At 38.0% G+C, this 18,082-nt stretch overlaps 1 protein-coding gene across 8 annotated transcripts in view; it reads right to left on the reverse strand.

Annotated features, from left to right (window-relative positions):
• Nucleotides 1–651: 651 nt before the first annotated feature.
• Nucleotides 652–18,082, reverse strand: part of EYA1 (EYA transcriptional coactivator and phosphatase 1) — an 81,051-nt gene continuing 63,620 nt past the window's right edge. For all 8 annotated transcript variants that reach the window (XM_075213636.1, XM_075213642.1, XM_075213641.1 and 5 more), the window contains 6 exons: nt 10,557–10,615; nt 8,694–8,854; nt 7,437–7,551; nt 7,225–7,346; nt 4,985–5,085; nt 652–4,009 (listed from right to left, as the gene is read on the reverse strand). In XM_075213636.1, the coding sequence (XP_075069737.1) occupies nt 3,929–4,009; nt 4,985–5,085; nt 7,225–7,346; nt 7,437–7,551; nt 8,694–8,854; nt 10,557–10,615 (639 nt within the window). In that variant the 3' untranslated portion in view covers nt 652–3,928. The remainder of the gene's footprint in view (nt 4,010–4,984; nt 5,086–7,224; nt 7,347–7,436; nt 7,552–8,693; nt 8,855–10,556; nt 10,616–18,082) is intronic.

Here is an 18,082-nt window from a genome sequence, read left to right on the forward strand (position 1 = left end):
ACTTCAATACTTTCCTGGAACGAAAATATAGAGTTTGCTATATTATGTGCTATCTATTGTACAAGGAGAGATGATTCCATTTGTTTTACTGCTTAGTACATAGTGCAGAACAGAGGGGGAAAAAAAGCAATTTAGCACCTGTAATGTAATACAGTGTAATATCTCAGTGACGGAGTCAAAATGTACTGTCACTAAAGGTTCGATAACCATAGCCAACACATACTGCAGTGTATAAATTCTGAACACAATGCGATATACTCCTCATTACATCATCTCTCCTGTCAGTCCCCAAAGTGGAACATTTTAGGAACTTCATTGCAATTAAATAAAAAATGACAAAAATACAATATTAAATGTTATCAAGTCAATCCTAATCCATATGACGTGGCATTTGCTGAAGCATGTAATAAATAAAAAGGTATGAATTCTTAATTGTATTCTTCTAGTTTTATTTAAAATGATTTACTCTTTTTCCAAAGATTTCAATTTTCTATCTTTTTACAGAATCTTCAAAAATAACAAAGTTAATACAATAATAATTACAATAGGTATATGTAAAAAATAAAATTAAGCACAATTTCATATTTCACAAATTAAATTTATTAATTTAACACAAAATGTAATGAAGAGAAAAACTGTACATATATGAGGATACAGCATGCTTTATTTGTACAATGCGGCTGAAATATTCAATGTAGTTTAAGAACTGTAAAAAAAGAAAGTAATCCCTGTGTTTTTTTCCATAAGAAATAAAAGTAACGCAATTTTTAAGATCCACAAGTTAGTTATTCTAGCAGCAATACAAGTCCTCGGTTTAGGGTGATTTGTTTTGTATAGATGAACTGAATTAAGTTTCGTTGTATGGAGCTAGATTTCAAGCAAACCAAAGTGAGATTTATTTTCACTTTGAACAAATTAATAAGTATATCATAACAGCTACAGTTTGCAGTTAATAGGAATTGTTTACTAAAGTGACAGCTTTAATTTTAGGTGTGTTTGGCTATTGTATTCTTTCTTTGCAGATGATGCATATAGAGGCTAGAACAATCAGCCAATCAGAGCCTTAGAATGTTAACAGCAACATGGATCATTTTAGAATCAGCCAACTTCTGTATGTCAATGTATAGGCAAGTCTAAAATCATTGGCGCTAGGCCAATATAAAGCCAATCCAAGCATCTAAACCTTACAGCACAGATGATTAGAGATACTGACAAACTGGGCAGGAGGTTAGTAATGTCAAAAAACACCTCCAGCCATTTAATTTACTGCAGTGAGTACTCCGCAGGTAAAAACATATGTGAACATACCAGATTACTGATGTGCTAATTACTTTAAAGATCTGAAGATCTATATCAAAAACTGCCAATTTACCGATGTATATTGACCTACTGATAATTATAACTTGTTTTGTATAATCTAAGAACAGGAATATATCACTTAGTCCTTGGAGGTCTTAAAGATACTCTGTTCCTGCAAGTAAATTCTTGTATGGGCTTGCGCCTTTGGGAATAACTGAATAGCGGTACACGGCAAAATGTGTATGGGAGAAAAATTAAGAGCTTTTTCTTCCCACAGAACAAACAAATAGTTTAGCAATCTGTGCACTACATGGAAAGATTTTGCTGTCTGTTTTCAAGTTTGTTCCAAGTTAATTTTGCAACTAATTGAAAGTACCTACTTTTGGCATAATGACCTGGAACTCCTTCTTTATTTTTTTTTTTAAATTTAACATGTACTCTGGCTATGAGGATACGAATCACCACATTTTGCAGGCACCTGAATATATTAAGTTGCATGCAAAAAGTGCAACCCATTATATGTTCTGATAAAGCTGCAGTCACCAGAACTTGGACTGTGAAAATAGAGATCATTGATCTCTATAATAAATGAGATATCAGCACACTGATAATTTACGAAAAGTTTGACAGACCATGAACGCAACTAGCAGATATCGGTGTTCATTGTCTATCAAATGTTCTGGAAAATGTCATTGCGTACGCACATCCCCTTCACAAAAGAGATCAATGATCTATATTTTCACAGTTATTTAAGATATAGTGACCGCAGCGGATACTGACCGTATTACAGGCACAAAGCAAGAAACCATGTGTATCTACCCAGACGTGAATATTTTGCTATATAAAATAATCAAAATCTATACGGCAGTGTTTGATTACACTGGGAGCAGAAGACACAAGATGCAGGAGAAGTTGTCTGTGTCTGGAATCCATTTGACATTCGAGTCCTTGGGGTATATTTACTAAACTGTGGGTTTAAAAAAGTGGAGATGTTGCCTATAGCAACCAATCAGATTCTAGCTGTCATTTTGTAGAATGTACTAAATAAATAACTAGAATTTGATTGGTTGCTATAGGCAACACCTCCACTTTTTCAATCCCGCAGTTTAGTAAATTTACCCCCTTATGTCTTTATTTAGTCAGCTCTCGCTGAGGCTGGGAGAGGGATGGGCAGACCCTTCCATACCCCTCTGCATGTTCGGACTTATGTAATTGTGATCACAATTTGTGATTTCTTAGGTTTTATGCTCGTATCACACACTTACACATTATTTGCAATGAAACGGCATACTTTGTAATGTTGATATTCTTGCCTCAGGGAATTTAACTGGCCAGTGTACATTTTTGAAACATTTTAATTGCATAGAAAAAATCATGTCACACATTTATCATCTTTTAATTACTGATAAACGGAAAAAAAACCTTAAAATATTTATGTGTGCTGTGTGAACCGGTTTATGTGTATGTTGATGCTGATGTATGCTTGCACAGTATATGTGCCTATCAAAGAACAAAACAGTAAATGCATTCTTCGGATCCTCCTTCACTTTCTTATGAAGTGGACGGGGCTTTGTCGCCGCAATTTGCCATCAAGGCCCCACAATCCGCTTTGTGATGATTCAACTCACATTGTTGGGCAGTGAGGAGGGGGGTCCTTGATGATGCCAATTGCGTCATCACTCCCCTGCATTTGTCCCTGGAACTATCCTCTGGGATCTACTGGGGGAGAGGTCCAAAAAAGTAGGCAAGTATGAGTAAGTTGTTATTGACACTTGACATCTATGCTTTTGGTCTTAACAAATTTAACTACAGTAAAGAAAAAAAATAAATCAACAATCCCCCCATTATCTACATATTTATAACTAACACTTTCTTAAGGCACTGCACAACAGTTTGTACACACGCAGCCCTGCATATCTGGCCTACCAAGGCATCGCTACCTTAATAATATTTACCTAAAAGAATCCATTATTACAAATTTACACAAAAATCTTTCTGTACATGATTGTCTCAGTGATGTACATAATAAGTTCTTAAATTACAGTTTACATACTTTAGAGGAGAGGTAGGCAGCGTATGCCCCAGCTCTTGTGGAACTACTTAAGCCTCCTTCAGACTCTCTTGCACAAAGTAATTTCTGAGTCATAAGGAGAGACCATTAGTACCTTGTTTGCCTTATCGTATATCTGTGTGTCAAGCTGAAATGTCCATTCATAAATAATGCAGACAGTAAACTTTCAGAGCACTATACTAAGTGACGTTAGCATAGCTGTTTAATGTGCAGTAAAACCTGCTATTCCCATGGTCAACTTCCTTTTTTGTGGAAATCCCAAAGTCTGTAATGAACTTGCAAGGTCTGTCCTTTGTTTCCTTCACAGGTATGAACCCTTTATTTTGTTTGTAGAACTGCAATGCAGGCGACTGTTCTTTAATTTACTCGGCTTTTCTCCCTTTTAAAGTTCCATTGCTTAAATTATCAGCAGTGATTCAAACAGAAGATCGGCGCTTTCGGTAGGAATTCCACAACAGTACGGTAAAACGACACTGTTTCATAGGGACCCCGGAACGTCTGTTTTATGTAACGTCTGTAATGGATTTCTATTGGGAACCAAAGTGCTGTTTTTTCCTGCTACAAGTATTCAAGTTCCAAGGCATGGTGAAGTGCCATTAAATCTGAGTGGCTTGTTATTCTCCAAAATGGCATTGAATGCTGCAAGATTTACAAAAAGAAATCAACATGATGCAAGCAAAAAATGTTTAGTATTTAATGGTGGCCAGTAGTTACAGACAAATAATTACTGTTAAGTGAAACATGAGTACTTTAAGAAACAATGAGAAATTGGCAGAATTCCCAATATGTATTGTCCATGTGCTGCAACTACCTGGGAAGCAGCGGATGCAAACTCTACCATGCCCAATACTCCTATTAAATACTGCTTTATAATACCACAGATTGTCCCGTGATGTCTTTACTTCCATGATATCATGCCCTGTATCCATTGTACTGCTTGTTGGTATTGTAATGACACATTGAGGAAAACCCTGCGGAAAATCTTGCCCTGGGGCCCTGAAAGTCATATTTATCAGTTTATTATTCTACAAAGTTCTAACTATTCCAAGAACCAACTTTTTCTGTTCCAGAATGATAATTTACAATCATCTCAAAACACATTCACTACTGTATTAATCTACCATAAATTATATATCTGTCCATATATCTGTATGAGTAATGACAAAAATTTAAGTCTATTTTAGTGTTACCCAAATTACAAGCTTACACAGGGTGAATGGACTTGATAGCTTTCAGGCATAACAATAAACTCCAGTACAGTGTATTTTACGTATGCCTTAGGCTTGGCAATAATTAACACTGCAGCAGTACTTCAAGTTTAATTTTTTATAGTCTTAATTACCAGTTATTTTTATGTTGTGACGGGTAAGGTAAAGAAAATGGGTGCCTAAATAAGTTAATAAACATATAATGGTAACCCAAAGGACCTCATTACACAATCAATCCCTGCTCAATCTAGATTCTCCTCCAGCGTCATCCATGCTTCGGGTCTCTACAGCTGTCAATCAAAGGCCCTCTTCTAGACTTTCATCACATGGTCAAGTTTCATGTATGTGAGATGTCTAGTTCACAAGGCTATATTCTGGGGTATTTGCATTAAAATGGTTTTGTTACCTTTTTGGCTCCTTGCTCTTCCTCTACGCCATCCCCAACAACAACATAGACCACTTTCCTCCCAAACCTCTGGACTATCCTTTCAAAGCAGCTTTCTTTACCTGTGCAAGATAATGCGACTGTTATTATAGGTCATGGGTCATAATTATCTAACTACGTAAACTGGAAGTAAATGTCCATGGGGAAAACGTCAGGATAGAGCTAGATAGTAAGATAAAGGAGATGTGAGGCAGTAGTGTAACCTAAAAAAGAAGTGCCAGGTCTATACCAGCCATTAAGGCGAGCACACTCCGGATAAACACATTGTGAAAAAGTATTGCAAGCAATCGTGCAAATTAGTGGGTGGCTGGTGGTTATGCTAAGCTGCTGTTGTGCTGTAACCAACATGGGGTTAATAAGATATTAACTATACAGAACATTTTCATAGCTTAAAAAACATCATCTTCTAAGAAGAAATTGTGAATACTGTGTTGCCACATATATAGAAACAAGTTAACCCGTGCATGATACTCATGCATTCTAGTCAAATCAAGCTACTTAAGGTGTTAAAAAGGTTCATGTCATGCATTTGGGGCTATCCCAGGCCTCCTCAGGGGAAGAGCGTTACTTCCCGACGTAAGCGTCCTTTTTTAACGTGGTTTTGTCCACATGTCACCACCTCATCATTTTTCTCCATCACCTCATCCTTCATCTTTATCGCCACATCTATCCAGATGTCTATCCAGACACAGGGATCTCTCTCAGCGGTCCTGAGTATCACACTCCTCTCGTTCTGTCACCCCCGGCAACCACAAACCACTCCCCACTGTCACCCCCGGCAACCACCAACCACTCCCAACTGTCACTTCTCCTTCAAGAAATATATATATATATATATATATATATATATATATATATTTTTTTTTTAAAAATCTTTATAAACACTTTTAACAATTAACAAATTAAATTAACAAATTAAAAACATCTTAGTATACCAAATTTCAGCCCTTTCTGAGTTTTTTTCCCCACACGCACTAAGAATTTAGTAGGTCAGTGTATAACTCCGCCCAGCAGGTGGCGCTGCAGCTTGTTTTTTTTTTCCACACACACACACAGACTAACACACGCCACTACGCTTTTATATTATAGATATACACAAAGAACCAGGGTAGGCTCAACATTTGCTCTAGCAGCTTCCTGGCAGTAAGAAAAGTATCAGTTATTGCTTCTTGGCCTTTTGTCTAGACCAGATTTGCCCGTAATCCTGGGGTTTAAAGGTACCTCACTAAGGTCAGTAGAAATTGTAGAAAGAACTGTCCAAGGGGGGTCTTAACTATAATTTTGCACTACAGAGCTTAGAGAAAAGAGCACACACCACAGGCTTTCTGTAAAAAAAAGTAATATGTTAGGGTTTCTTGGCTAAGATGAAGTGTAGATGTGTCTGTATCCATGGAGCTTAAAGTTACCTCATGAAGCTGAGGTGCAATTAGTAAAATTTTTTACTCTTCTGTAAATGCTGCCATATTCCTCCATAAACCTCTGCTCTTTGGTGGAAATCTAGTCAGGTTTGTGCAAATTGAGGTACATGCACTACTAAATAGGATGTTACACTGCATCTATGCTGTTTTGGCATCGTTTACGAGGCCCTCTATATGATATACTCACAGAACTGGAGCAATTATTTACTCTTCCGGTTTCTAAATATGAGATTCCATAACTGTGTCTCAAAATCACTTTCATTCAATAAAAAATAGATAAAATCACAAAATATGTTTCACCTGTTTTTGATGATTTATCATCTTTAAATTGCACGTGACAATGCTTAAACATGGAATTTATTTACTACATGGAGCTAACATAGTTTAGATTGTATGCATTTCCTCATGAGCAGGCTGTATCTATTACACATTACACTGACCAGATATTTATCCCTAGTAAAGGACGGGAGTGTGGATAGCAGGATAAGCGAACGTGGGATGCACTTTGTACATATTTACTTCACATTCTGTCACTGAATCTAATTTCACTGGGAATCACGACATTTGGCCCCGCCTCTTTGACATAATGTCATTTTTACAGCGGGGCCAAAATGACATGATTTTCGGAGCCCTGCCCCGTGCACGCCCACCTGCCCCCGGCAGCTCCCGCATCATACTCGCCATGCATTGTACACAATAAAAAACAAGCTTTTTCCATAACTTCAGTTAGTTCCCATAACAGTCATACTAAATAATAGTATATTGCTCCTGTCTTATACTCACCTATTTTAGTTGCACTATAAATGTTTTCAATTGGAAACGCAACTCCTAATCCATACAACAGGACCTTTGCCAGTGCTGGTATAAGTTGTGTTGTTGTGACAAGTATATTTACACAGTTTGTCCTAGGTGAAAGGAATACAACATATGCATTAGTTCCTAATTCTTATAGTGCATCGCTGGTCGTTTTCTATTGCAAACTAACAGATCATTACCTAGTGTGAATTAAGGTCAGGGCTTTCAGTGCAAGCGTTAACCAGGAATCTGTCAGGGCTTCAATCTCAGCCCTCAACTGCAGCCAGGCTTCCCTCTTTGCTGGGCCAAGCAGACCTGTGACACACAAAGCACACCGTCTAAGTAACATTACAACTCTGTCTACCCCTTCAATTTCATGTGCAACAAATTTAAGATTGACCACACCCTTGCCTATTATTTTTCTTAATCTACCTCAAAAGCACAATTGATTAATGAAAAGACACCACACCCTCTGATTTATTCATTCTAAATCCAACAATACTTACTAAACAAGTTAGGTATAGGAGACAAGCTTTTAGCTCTATCCATACAACTGCTATACTGCCTAGCAACACTGGGGGATTTGTCTATTCCCAGACAGAAAATAAACCTCTAAGTGACCCTCAATCTACCTGCACTGTGATTTAGCCAGGCAAACATAATGTGTGTAATGGGTATCTGGTTAATGCTAATGCTAATTCAGACACCGATGCCAGTTTGCTGTAAGTGCAATCAGTGAACTGCAGAACTAGATATTATTTTGGGATGAAACACATCTCACTTTTCTTCACATACAGCTTGGAGGGACTGGGAACTCCACTACAATATTGCAATGAAGTCCTGGTATGTGTCATTATACCTCTGGCAATGCAGCTCAACATGTCAGTGGGTTTCAAACAGATTTTTTTCACAACCTCTTTATTGCATATATAAGGGTAGAATGATACATTATGAGAAATTACTAGTTCTCATAAGGCATTTTCTTTCAGTTAAACAAATTTTTAAATATGGAATATATGGGTTCAGGTGAAGGCAGGGGAGGAACACAGCTTCATCGGGACCCGTAGGCTCTGCACTCCTAAGACCCCTGTTCTGTAAATGAGCGTGGCATCATTGCAACTGCGCTGGATCCTCCAGGCCCCCGTAGTGGGCATAGTCCTGCCACTAAATGAAGGTTTGCCCAAATGCATCAACATCAACCAAAAACATAGATTAGGATAATTTTATTCTATGTGCTTTATACGTTACTTTTTAATTTTTTTAATAAAAGTTTAATGATAGTCAAGATCAGTAAATATACCATGATTGGGACAATAGACAAAGGTCCACCTAAAGTCTAGGTCCTAGACAGTACTAAACAGGACATTCCCATTCATATTATATTAAATGTTGGCAGCCATGCATAATGTACGTGCAATAAAATATTATATACATATATATATCTTATGTTTACTTGCCTCCAACATTATTTTTATAGGTGTTGTAGATTTCTTTTACTCTTCTATAACGAAAAGCCAATTTTCTCATCCAGTCTACACCTCCGCGCACGCCGGTCGCTAGGCACAGGTTCGCACTAGTAGCTGCAGCAGGAAAACCATCTGTCCCAAAGTTATAGGTGCTAAATTAGTGAAAAAATAAACCCATTAAACATACAGTATTGTGATTTATTAGCATGTAATATTAGAACTAAAGAAAACCAATACATTTCTTCTACAAACGAACCATAAAAATATGGACAATGTCTAAGAAATCTCTCGCAGCTGTTCTGGCAAAGTCTGATTTTTTTTTTTTTTTCATGGATCTGCAAATAGTTTTTATTTGAATGAAACATACAGGTATCCACATGAACGAAATAGCTGTGAGGAATCCAATAGCTCCCTAAATATTCATGCCTGAATATATGTAATTTAATATAGAAAACAAGAAAATAGCTATTATTTGTCTTGTGTGGACACAACTTTTCAAAATAGTCTAAATGTTACTTGAATAACTGTGCCTACAGTATGGAGCTGTAACCTTTCTTCCTCAGCTTCACTGAATTGTATTATTGTATGTAGATGTATTAAAGCACAATATCTGATAGCGTTGTCTACAGACCAATACCAAGTGAGACCTGGTCGCTGTGGAAGGCTCTTGAAAAGGAACAGTGGACTTGTGCAAAAATACTGAATTCAAATTAATAAAACAAAGATAAAATAAATAAAAAAAAACTATCAACAATATTTTTGAGGAATGCCAATGTCCTATATTTAAAAGCATAAACATAAAATACCACTTCTGTAATGATCGCCTCCCTTTATCTTGTTGAAACTAGATTCTAAATCAGACCTGGACAACCTGTGGCTCTCCAGGGGGTATATGTACTAAACTGCAGGATTTAAAAAGTGGAGATGTTGCCTATAGCAACCAATCAGATTCTAGCTGTCATTTCGTAGAATGTACTAAATAAATGATAACTAGAATCTGACTGGTTGCTATAGGCAACATCTCCACTTTTTCTTTTTTTTTATAACTCTTTATTTCGATTGGTCAGGCAAAAAATACAGAAAACAAAAACATTGAGGCTGTGGTGTGCACAGCAGAAAACCACAGCCTGGTCAGGTGTAGGAAAGATGGCAGAATCACAGTAAAATAGACGAAGTGATGCAACAGACCATCTTCGCTTTTTCAATCCTGCAGTTTAGTAAATATACCCCTAGGTATTGTGAAACTACAAGCCCCTGCATGCTTTGCCAACCCACTATGTGGGGACTTGGAGGGCCACAGGTTGTGCAGGCCTGCTCTCGATTGAAGACTGCATACACAAACAGATGACTGTTTGAAATAAATTGGGGTCATTTACTGGGGCAGATCTAGAAAATTATTTTACCGGGGGTGATTTAGCCCCGTCCCCCTTTTGACAGCTAAGGCTACGGCTGGACACTATATGCACACTATATGCAGCTCCATTCGGCAGAGACAGGCAGGGAGAGTGTGTTGCCCGGCAGCTCTGATTGTTTTTGAAACACAATCAGAGCAGCCGGACAGCACACTCTCCCTGCCTGTCTCTGTCGAATGGACCCTGCACATAGTGTGCAGCTGCCAGCAGCAAGCTCCTGCTAGGGGGGCGAACAATTACAGCTACAATCTGATTGGTTGCTGTGGACAATACCAACTTTTCCTACACAGTTATTTGCAGAGCAGTTTTCACAAATATCCTCCTATGTGGGAAGCAGGGCACAGATGCAAAATACAGAAAACATTCATGGCATAATACCACTAGTTTTAGTTGGCTCACTGTCTGCATAAGAACGCCAATTCATTGTAAAACTTGCACATACCTTAGGTCTTGTCCGTTGTCATCCGAGGACACATCATCAATATGAACCTGGTCACATTCCTAAAAAAAGGGGAGAATCCAACAATTTTACTGCGTCTACCACTTAACGCAAAGGAGCAGACAACGAATATCTTCATCTTGAAATGTTATTGCATGTCTTTTAAATCTGTAGGTGGCAGCCTTGTAAAATATCCACTTTACTTTTTAAGTGCCTTAAAAAAAAAATTCAGCTGTCATTACATTTTACTGACCTACACATTCTTATTTAGAGCCCATTCTCAATATTTACTAAGCTGCTAAAAACAATTAGCATATGTGCTTCATAAAGGTATCCTAACTCTTCAAGGTACTTTAAAATATCTTGCTGCTTAAAGCCGACACAGCCAGTACTTAGCTTAACTGAAACCAGACATTTTCAGTAACGTAACATGCTACAAAAATTAAACCCGATGCAAACCGCCAATGAAATTATGACCCCTGATTGCTGTTGAGCCACACACTAACACAGCCCGGGGCCAATGTTTCTGAACAGTGTACACCGAAAAAAATCTGTTACTAGTTTTCCATTTATTTCAGACTTGTGAGTTTTATTTATTTTGCCTTGGTTAAAATAGAAAAAAAAAAAAAAAAGTGACATGTGCTCAGATTCTGAACATACGAATTGCTAAGGAGCAGATCAGACTCACTTTCATTATTTTTTTTTTGTTAAATAAGATGGTTTAAAGTTATTTCCAAGCACCACTTACACAAAAGAGCCTTGTTACTAATAAATAGAGTTAGAGTTTTTTAGAATGAGTGAATCGAAATTAGTGCAATTTACTAAAAGGAATTCTCATTAATTTGTACACGTTGATTACTAAGGTACACACAACTCAATAGAATCCCACTAGGCAAGATCATTAAGGAGTTTATTTACAGTTTCTAAAACAAACACTTGCATTACAGTGGACCTTACACTGCACTTTGACAGCTGCTTCAGCTTTTGCGATCAAATGCTGTTGCGGAATGACTGACAATAACAACTTATGTTGACATTCTGCATACAGGAAACCAAGGAATGCTCAGGATCCAGGCATAGGAAGAGAGCCAAGAATGGCAAGCGAGACACTGAGATGACTAACGAGATGATTAACTAAATTCTTATAGTGTACAATGGCTGGAAAAACACTACTACGCACTTTTTATCTCCACACAGGGCATCCAAATTATACATTGGTGTTTATATATATATATATATATATATATCTCATCATCATCATCATCATTTATTTATATAGCGCCACTAATTCCGCAGCGCTGTACAGAGAGCTCATTCACATCAGTCCCTGCCCCATTGGAGCTTACAGTCTAAATTCCCTAATGTAGACACACACACACACACACACACACAGACAGACAGACAGAGGGGGACAAACAGACAGAGAGGGGGACAGACAGAGAGGGAGAGACTAGGGTCAATTTAGATAGCAGCCAATTAACCTACCAGTATGTTTTTGGAGTATATATATATATATATATATATATATATATATATATACATATATATATACACATACACACACACATATACATATACATATATACACACACACATATATATATTTTTCCGATTGGCCACGATGTTCCTCTGCACCGTGGTAAAGATGAACGCTTATTTGTGCTCGCACCTCTATGGGGTGTAAGCAAAAATGAGTGACAACATATCCATGCAAGGATTTTTTTTGTAGAAATCTGAACTGAATCTGCCCCACAGTGTACACTTTTCTAAATTCATACATGTGTCCCACAACCTGAAATGTGTACCATTTTGGAATTACCATCCAAAATAATACATTAGAGAAATAACAACTAATTTCTTCCAAAGCACCAGAATAATACATACAGTGCCAATATGTTCTATAATCATGGGTAGCCGCAACACACAAACAAACAATATGTAAACTAACTTTAGAGCAGATAAACAAACAGGGGCAGTTGCTGAGACCTGTTCAATAGCCAATTTGCAAACAATTTCATTTCATAAGATAATTTTAGTTTGAATATATGCCTCTGCTGAGAATGCCTAGCTCCTGGTTTACACACTGCTTTAGAACTTTTTATTTTTCTGTTAGCCGTCAAGGCAAAATAAATATTTAACGTGTAGTTGATTTGCCTTCAGTGTACAATATCCATCGCTCCATGACCTGGGTTTTGAATTCCTTCCAGAAAACAATAAGTACACAATTGTAGCGTTTCCGTAAAGTAGCATAAAATGTGTACAAATATTGAATCACAACATACATGTATAAAACACAATTTAAATATTGCTTAATAGATGCTACAACCAGATATTCTGCATTACCAACGCCTTCTGAATATTTTGCCTTTTGACTTCAGTAGATTTGAGATAGGGGAGGGAGTCTGGAGTCCAAGAAAACTCAAAGCAGCTGTTCTATAACAGAATTAAACGGTGACCCTCAACCTCACTTTTAAAACATCTATTTTCTAGCCACTCTTCTCTCAGCAAGCAGCGAGACCCAAGGAGGAAAAGACTTTGACCCTATAACCTTTTACTCCTCTCTTGAGGTCAACTGCTCTAGATAAGGGGAAAAAAAAGGAATACGAGGCCTCACATGATATTTCTTAAAGTAAAACGTAAATAAAATATCAGCAACTTAACTGACAACAGTTGTGTGACATCAATTATGTTGAAAGCATTTGATAGAAGAATGTATAGATATGAGAATCACAGCATTTGATCGGGTTTATGTACAGAATGAGTTATGCTTCATATTATAGAGATAGATGTTTGGTGGGGTGAGATCAGCAATGGAAATGTCCACCAAACTCTCTGTATTTATTAAGCAACTTGGAAGTGGGTATGTTATTGTAGCTTAGATACGCCCAGGGCCTGTAGGCTTGATTTCAATTTAGGAACAAACTACCAGGCTGCCCCTTAGATCACACAGAGAAATTATCTTGATGAGACATTATGGTAGACCTGGAAGGGAACCAGAGGAGCTCAATAGACCAAGACATTCAGTCCTTCACAGTCTGGCACTGTTTTCCAATACTTTGATCTTTCCAATGGTTAAACACAGCAGGGACCTGACCATGGGAATAGACTAGAAATTGAAATTGGATTGTACTACAATATATACAGCTAAATGCAATGGCTCTAAGAACAAAGATTGGAGGATGGAACAGGCAAGCGTTAGGTAGACCTGAGACTACTCAGCGAGGACAGTCAATACATAAATAAACAGTAACAGGGCAAATGTCTAGCTAAATCTTGTGGAAAGTTGCCAGTACCATGTGTGTGGTCCATTAAAGCCACCACACTCTAAGTAGTAAAAATAAAATATTCACATGAGTGCAGACTGCACAGCTCTAGCAGTTGGAATAACTGCTGTAGTTTACAACCCATCTTTTGCTGTGCACTAAATGCATTTAGTAAAATCAGGCTGAGAGGTGTGGTAAACCCCCATACGCCTGCCCTAATGCATCAGGAGGCAACAGACTCCCATTGGTCTTATCATGTTAGAACACATTTATATGTTTTACACAGTTGGCATGTGGTAGAGGCTGGTGGCATGGATCTCTGTGATGATGAGGATTTTGAAAAAGGCCACCCATAGTGGCCAAAGGTGGCAAAAAAGGTTACTTCAGTCTTCAGTGCAATATGAAAGGTAAAGCAAAGGTGATATGAGGCTAGTGGTACCTGCGAACACTACTGGTCAAGCAGTAAGTAAAATGTCCATGTGATATTTAGACAAATCTCATCCTGAAATACTGTCCCTCACCTCCTCTTAGATCCTCCTTTGACCAGCTCCACATCTTGTCTCTGATAACCACCTTTCACCCCCAACTACAAAACATCTCCTGTGCTGTTACCCACTTATGGAATTCTCTATAGAAGACCTTACCCTGCTGCTATCCTGTGGGCAGAACGGTGGCTAAGTGGTTAGCACTTCTGCCTCACAGAGCTGGGGTCATGAGTTCAATTCCCGACCATGGCCTTATCTGTGTGGAGTTTGTATGTTCTCCCCATGTTTGCGTGGGTTTCCTCCGGGTGCTCCGGTCTCCACCCACACATTTCAAAAATATACTAGTAGGTTAATTGGCTGCTATTAAAAATTTGACCCTAGTCTCTCTCTCTGTGCCTGTCTGTGTGTGTGTATGTTAGGGAATTTAGACTGTAAGCTTTAATGGGGCAGGGACTGATGTGAGTGAGTTCTCTGTACAGCACTGCGGAATTAGTGGCGCTATATAAATAAATGGTGATGATGATGATCTATACTACTCACACTGAGTCACACTCACTCCTCTTGTCTCAGCTGTGCCCTTTTTCCATTAGATTGTAAGCTCTCTCATGAGCAGGACCATCCCAATTCTACTCTTTATTTTCATGCCTGCATATATCTTGTTTACCTTGTATGCCCATTTTATGTGTGCCCTGTTTTCCCCAGTTTCCTGTGGTACCTTACAAATCAACTTCAATAATAATAGTACAAATAAAAAAGATGCATTGCATTCTATTAGCATGTGTCTGTCAGCAGTACTGCACTGTCAAAAGGTACAATATGCTCTCTGTTTTATTGTCCAATTGAGGGACATTAAATGCTAATAAAATAAGGAAATATCTATTGTGAAACAGGAAACATTAGATTGGTTAAAAGTTGATTTCAGTAAAGATATAACCAGCCATTACAATAATGTGCTGTCATTTGTTTCCAGTGTTTTTTTACTCTGCAAATCATTAACTATTTGACTGCCGCTAAAATGCATAACACTGTTGTTAAGGAAGGTGTTAGCTGACAGCCCTTAACAATCCAGCATTGTGATTGTAGATAAGGCTGCACATGTTTACTTTTAACTACTGCATGACCTGCTTATCTTTTAGCTGGCAATGAACCTATTATGCCAATTTCCTTATTTGCTTCCCATTGTGAAGGGAGGGTCCTTTGTGTTTACTCACAGCAAGACAGTGAGACCACTTAAGTGGTGCTGATTGTCAACAGCTTGCAATTTTCTATTAATGGACACAGCTCATTGTGATTTGATTAAATGTTTAGAGAGGAAACAGCAGGGAACTTCCCTGGATGATAGAGTCTGTCATTTCAGTCTAAGGATTCCTTCAGCTGTGTATCCATGGTTCAGCATAGACACAAAATGTACAATAGGGATCATTGATACCCATAAAGATGTATACATAGTGCAATTGGAACACCAGATATACCATGAATGACAAGAAAATACAGGAAGTAGTGGTCATGACCTTATCTGTGTGGAGTTTGTATGTTCTCCATGTGTTTGTGTGGGTTTCCTCCAGGTGCTCCGGTTTCCTTCCACACTCCAAAAACATACTAGTAGGTTAATTGTCTGCTATCAAATTGACCTTAGTCTCTCTGACTGTGTATGTATGTTAGTGAATTTAGACTGTAAGCTCCAATGGGGCAGGGACTGATGTGAGGGAGTTCTCTGTACAGCGCTGCGGAATTAGTGGCGCTGTATAAATAAATAATGATGACGATGATGGTCTAGTTAGAATTCCATGTCAGCAGAGAGTGTAGGTCTCTGAATGGATCAATGATCCCTATTCCAAATGATGCTGTAATCAGCATCTGGTCCAGCCCAAGCTAAATGTAGAACACATACAAAGCACTGTGGGTATAGATCCTCAGAATTTATACAACATAAAAGAAGCAAATTAATGAAGGGCTCACATTGGCATTTTTTTTATATACTTGTGGTGTTCTTCCCAATCATTTTTTTTTATATAACTTAAACATGCTTAAAATACTGATAGTTTAGTATGGAGAAACACATTCACAGCGCTGACAATTATCTTATATGACACCAATGGACACTGAGTCATTAAAAAGAAATGACTTCACACTAATGTCAATGATAAAAAAAATAATCAGAAACCACATTGCTCAATGTGCTATTTAATGGAAGTATATATGTTTATGAATGTTGTACTTGTACAGTGAAATAGAATATGTTGGCACTTTATAAAGTAAAAATAGAAATTGAAATTCTTGGTAAGCAACACTGTTTGCAACTTAGTTTCCTGCATGACCTGCAGCTCTAGATAAGAACTTGGTAAACAGCGTTTCAGGCGTCAACGTGTGGGTCCCACACAGTGGCCGTATCAACGTGTTCACGGCAAGATAAATAACAATATTGCACCCGTAAATGATGCAGCTACATTCAGACCTGCCAACGTTTCAATTATGTGAACCGATTTTCCCCACATGTATCCAATTGAAATACCCAAGCTGAAATTAACATGAGTTAATTTGTACAGCCCACATTATTGCATTTTGAAAATAAGCAGGGGAATAAAGGGAGTAGTACATTGCCAAGCTGTTAGAACGGGTGATGTTGGCTGACTACACACAGAATCTGACGTATCTGATTCATATAGGAGTAAAATATGTGAACAGGTTGACAAGCTCAGGCCTAGGACAACTGAATTGTAGGCATGGCAGGCTGTTCCTTACTTAATCATATTACACTTTATTCTGTGTATGTCAGAATAAACAGTTTGTGATCATTCTTAATCACTGGACTTCTACCGATTCCAGCAAATTAAATTGTGGACTTCTTGTCCCTTATACAAAGCACTATAGAGCTGTGGATATGGGTTATGTGCACTCTCAAAGACAAATATATTGGAACTTTAATTATAACTTCTACCATGCGGCCCCCCTTCACTGGAATGACCTCCCTCGCTCCATCCGTTTCTCTCCTACTCTGTGCTTCTTCAAACGTGCACTCAAAACTCACCTCTTCCTCAAAGCCTACCAACCATCCACTTAACCCCCATCTCCTCCGCTCATTCTCCCCTCTCTCCCATTGCCTCAACTGGCTCCTCTTGTGCCTGGTCTGTTTACCCTCCCTTAGGATGTAAGCTTGCATGAGCAGGGCCCTCTTTCCTCCTGTCTCCTTACCCGTTCTTCTGCTCCGTGTTTATTGCATCAGCCTGCCTGGAGTTTCTGAAGTATTGGTACTTTTTGTTTATTGTTCTGTACTGTTATACCCTGTATAGTCTACTGTTTGTACTGTGTGCGGCACTACGGAAATATTGTGGCGCCTAACAAATAAATGATAATAATAATAATAATAATAATAATAATTATAATTATGTAACATCTGGCAACAAAGAATGTGGACTTTTGCTGCATGATCATTTGCATTTTCTAAATGAATTCCCTTAATTTTGCAGCCCACAAAACCAGATGCGTCATGATTCGCACACTCTGACAGATTCATAAATATTAACTTTACTGGGTCGTGATCAACTGCAACAAACGCAGCCATGTTGGACCTAAACTAAGCTCTACAGACAAGAAGCCACTGTACTACCATGGAGAAAATGCAACGATATAACGTTCCCTCTCCCATACGTTTCTCTGGACTTGTACAAGCACGGTGCTGAATGCATACATAAAATTCACATGTAATGCAAAATTAATTGTATCCTTTTTTGCTTCAGCAAAAACAAAAGAAATATTATAGAGTGGAAAAGGTCAATGTATC

Source organism: Mixophyes fleayi, chromosome 5, assembly GCF_038048845.1.
Source record: "Mixophyes fleayi isolate aMixFle1 chromosome 5, aMixFle1.hap1, whole genome shotgun sequence".
NCBI classification, from domain to species: Eukaryota; Metazoa; Chordata; class Amphibia; order Anura; family Limnodynastidae; genus Mixophyes; species Mixophyes fleayi.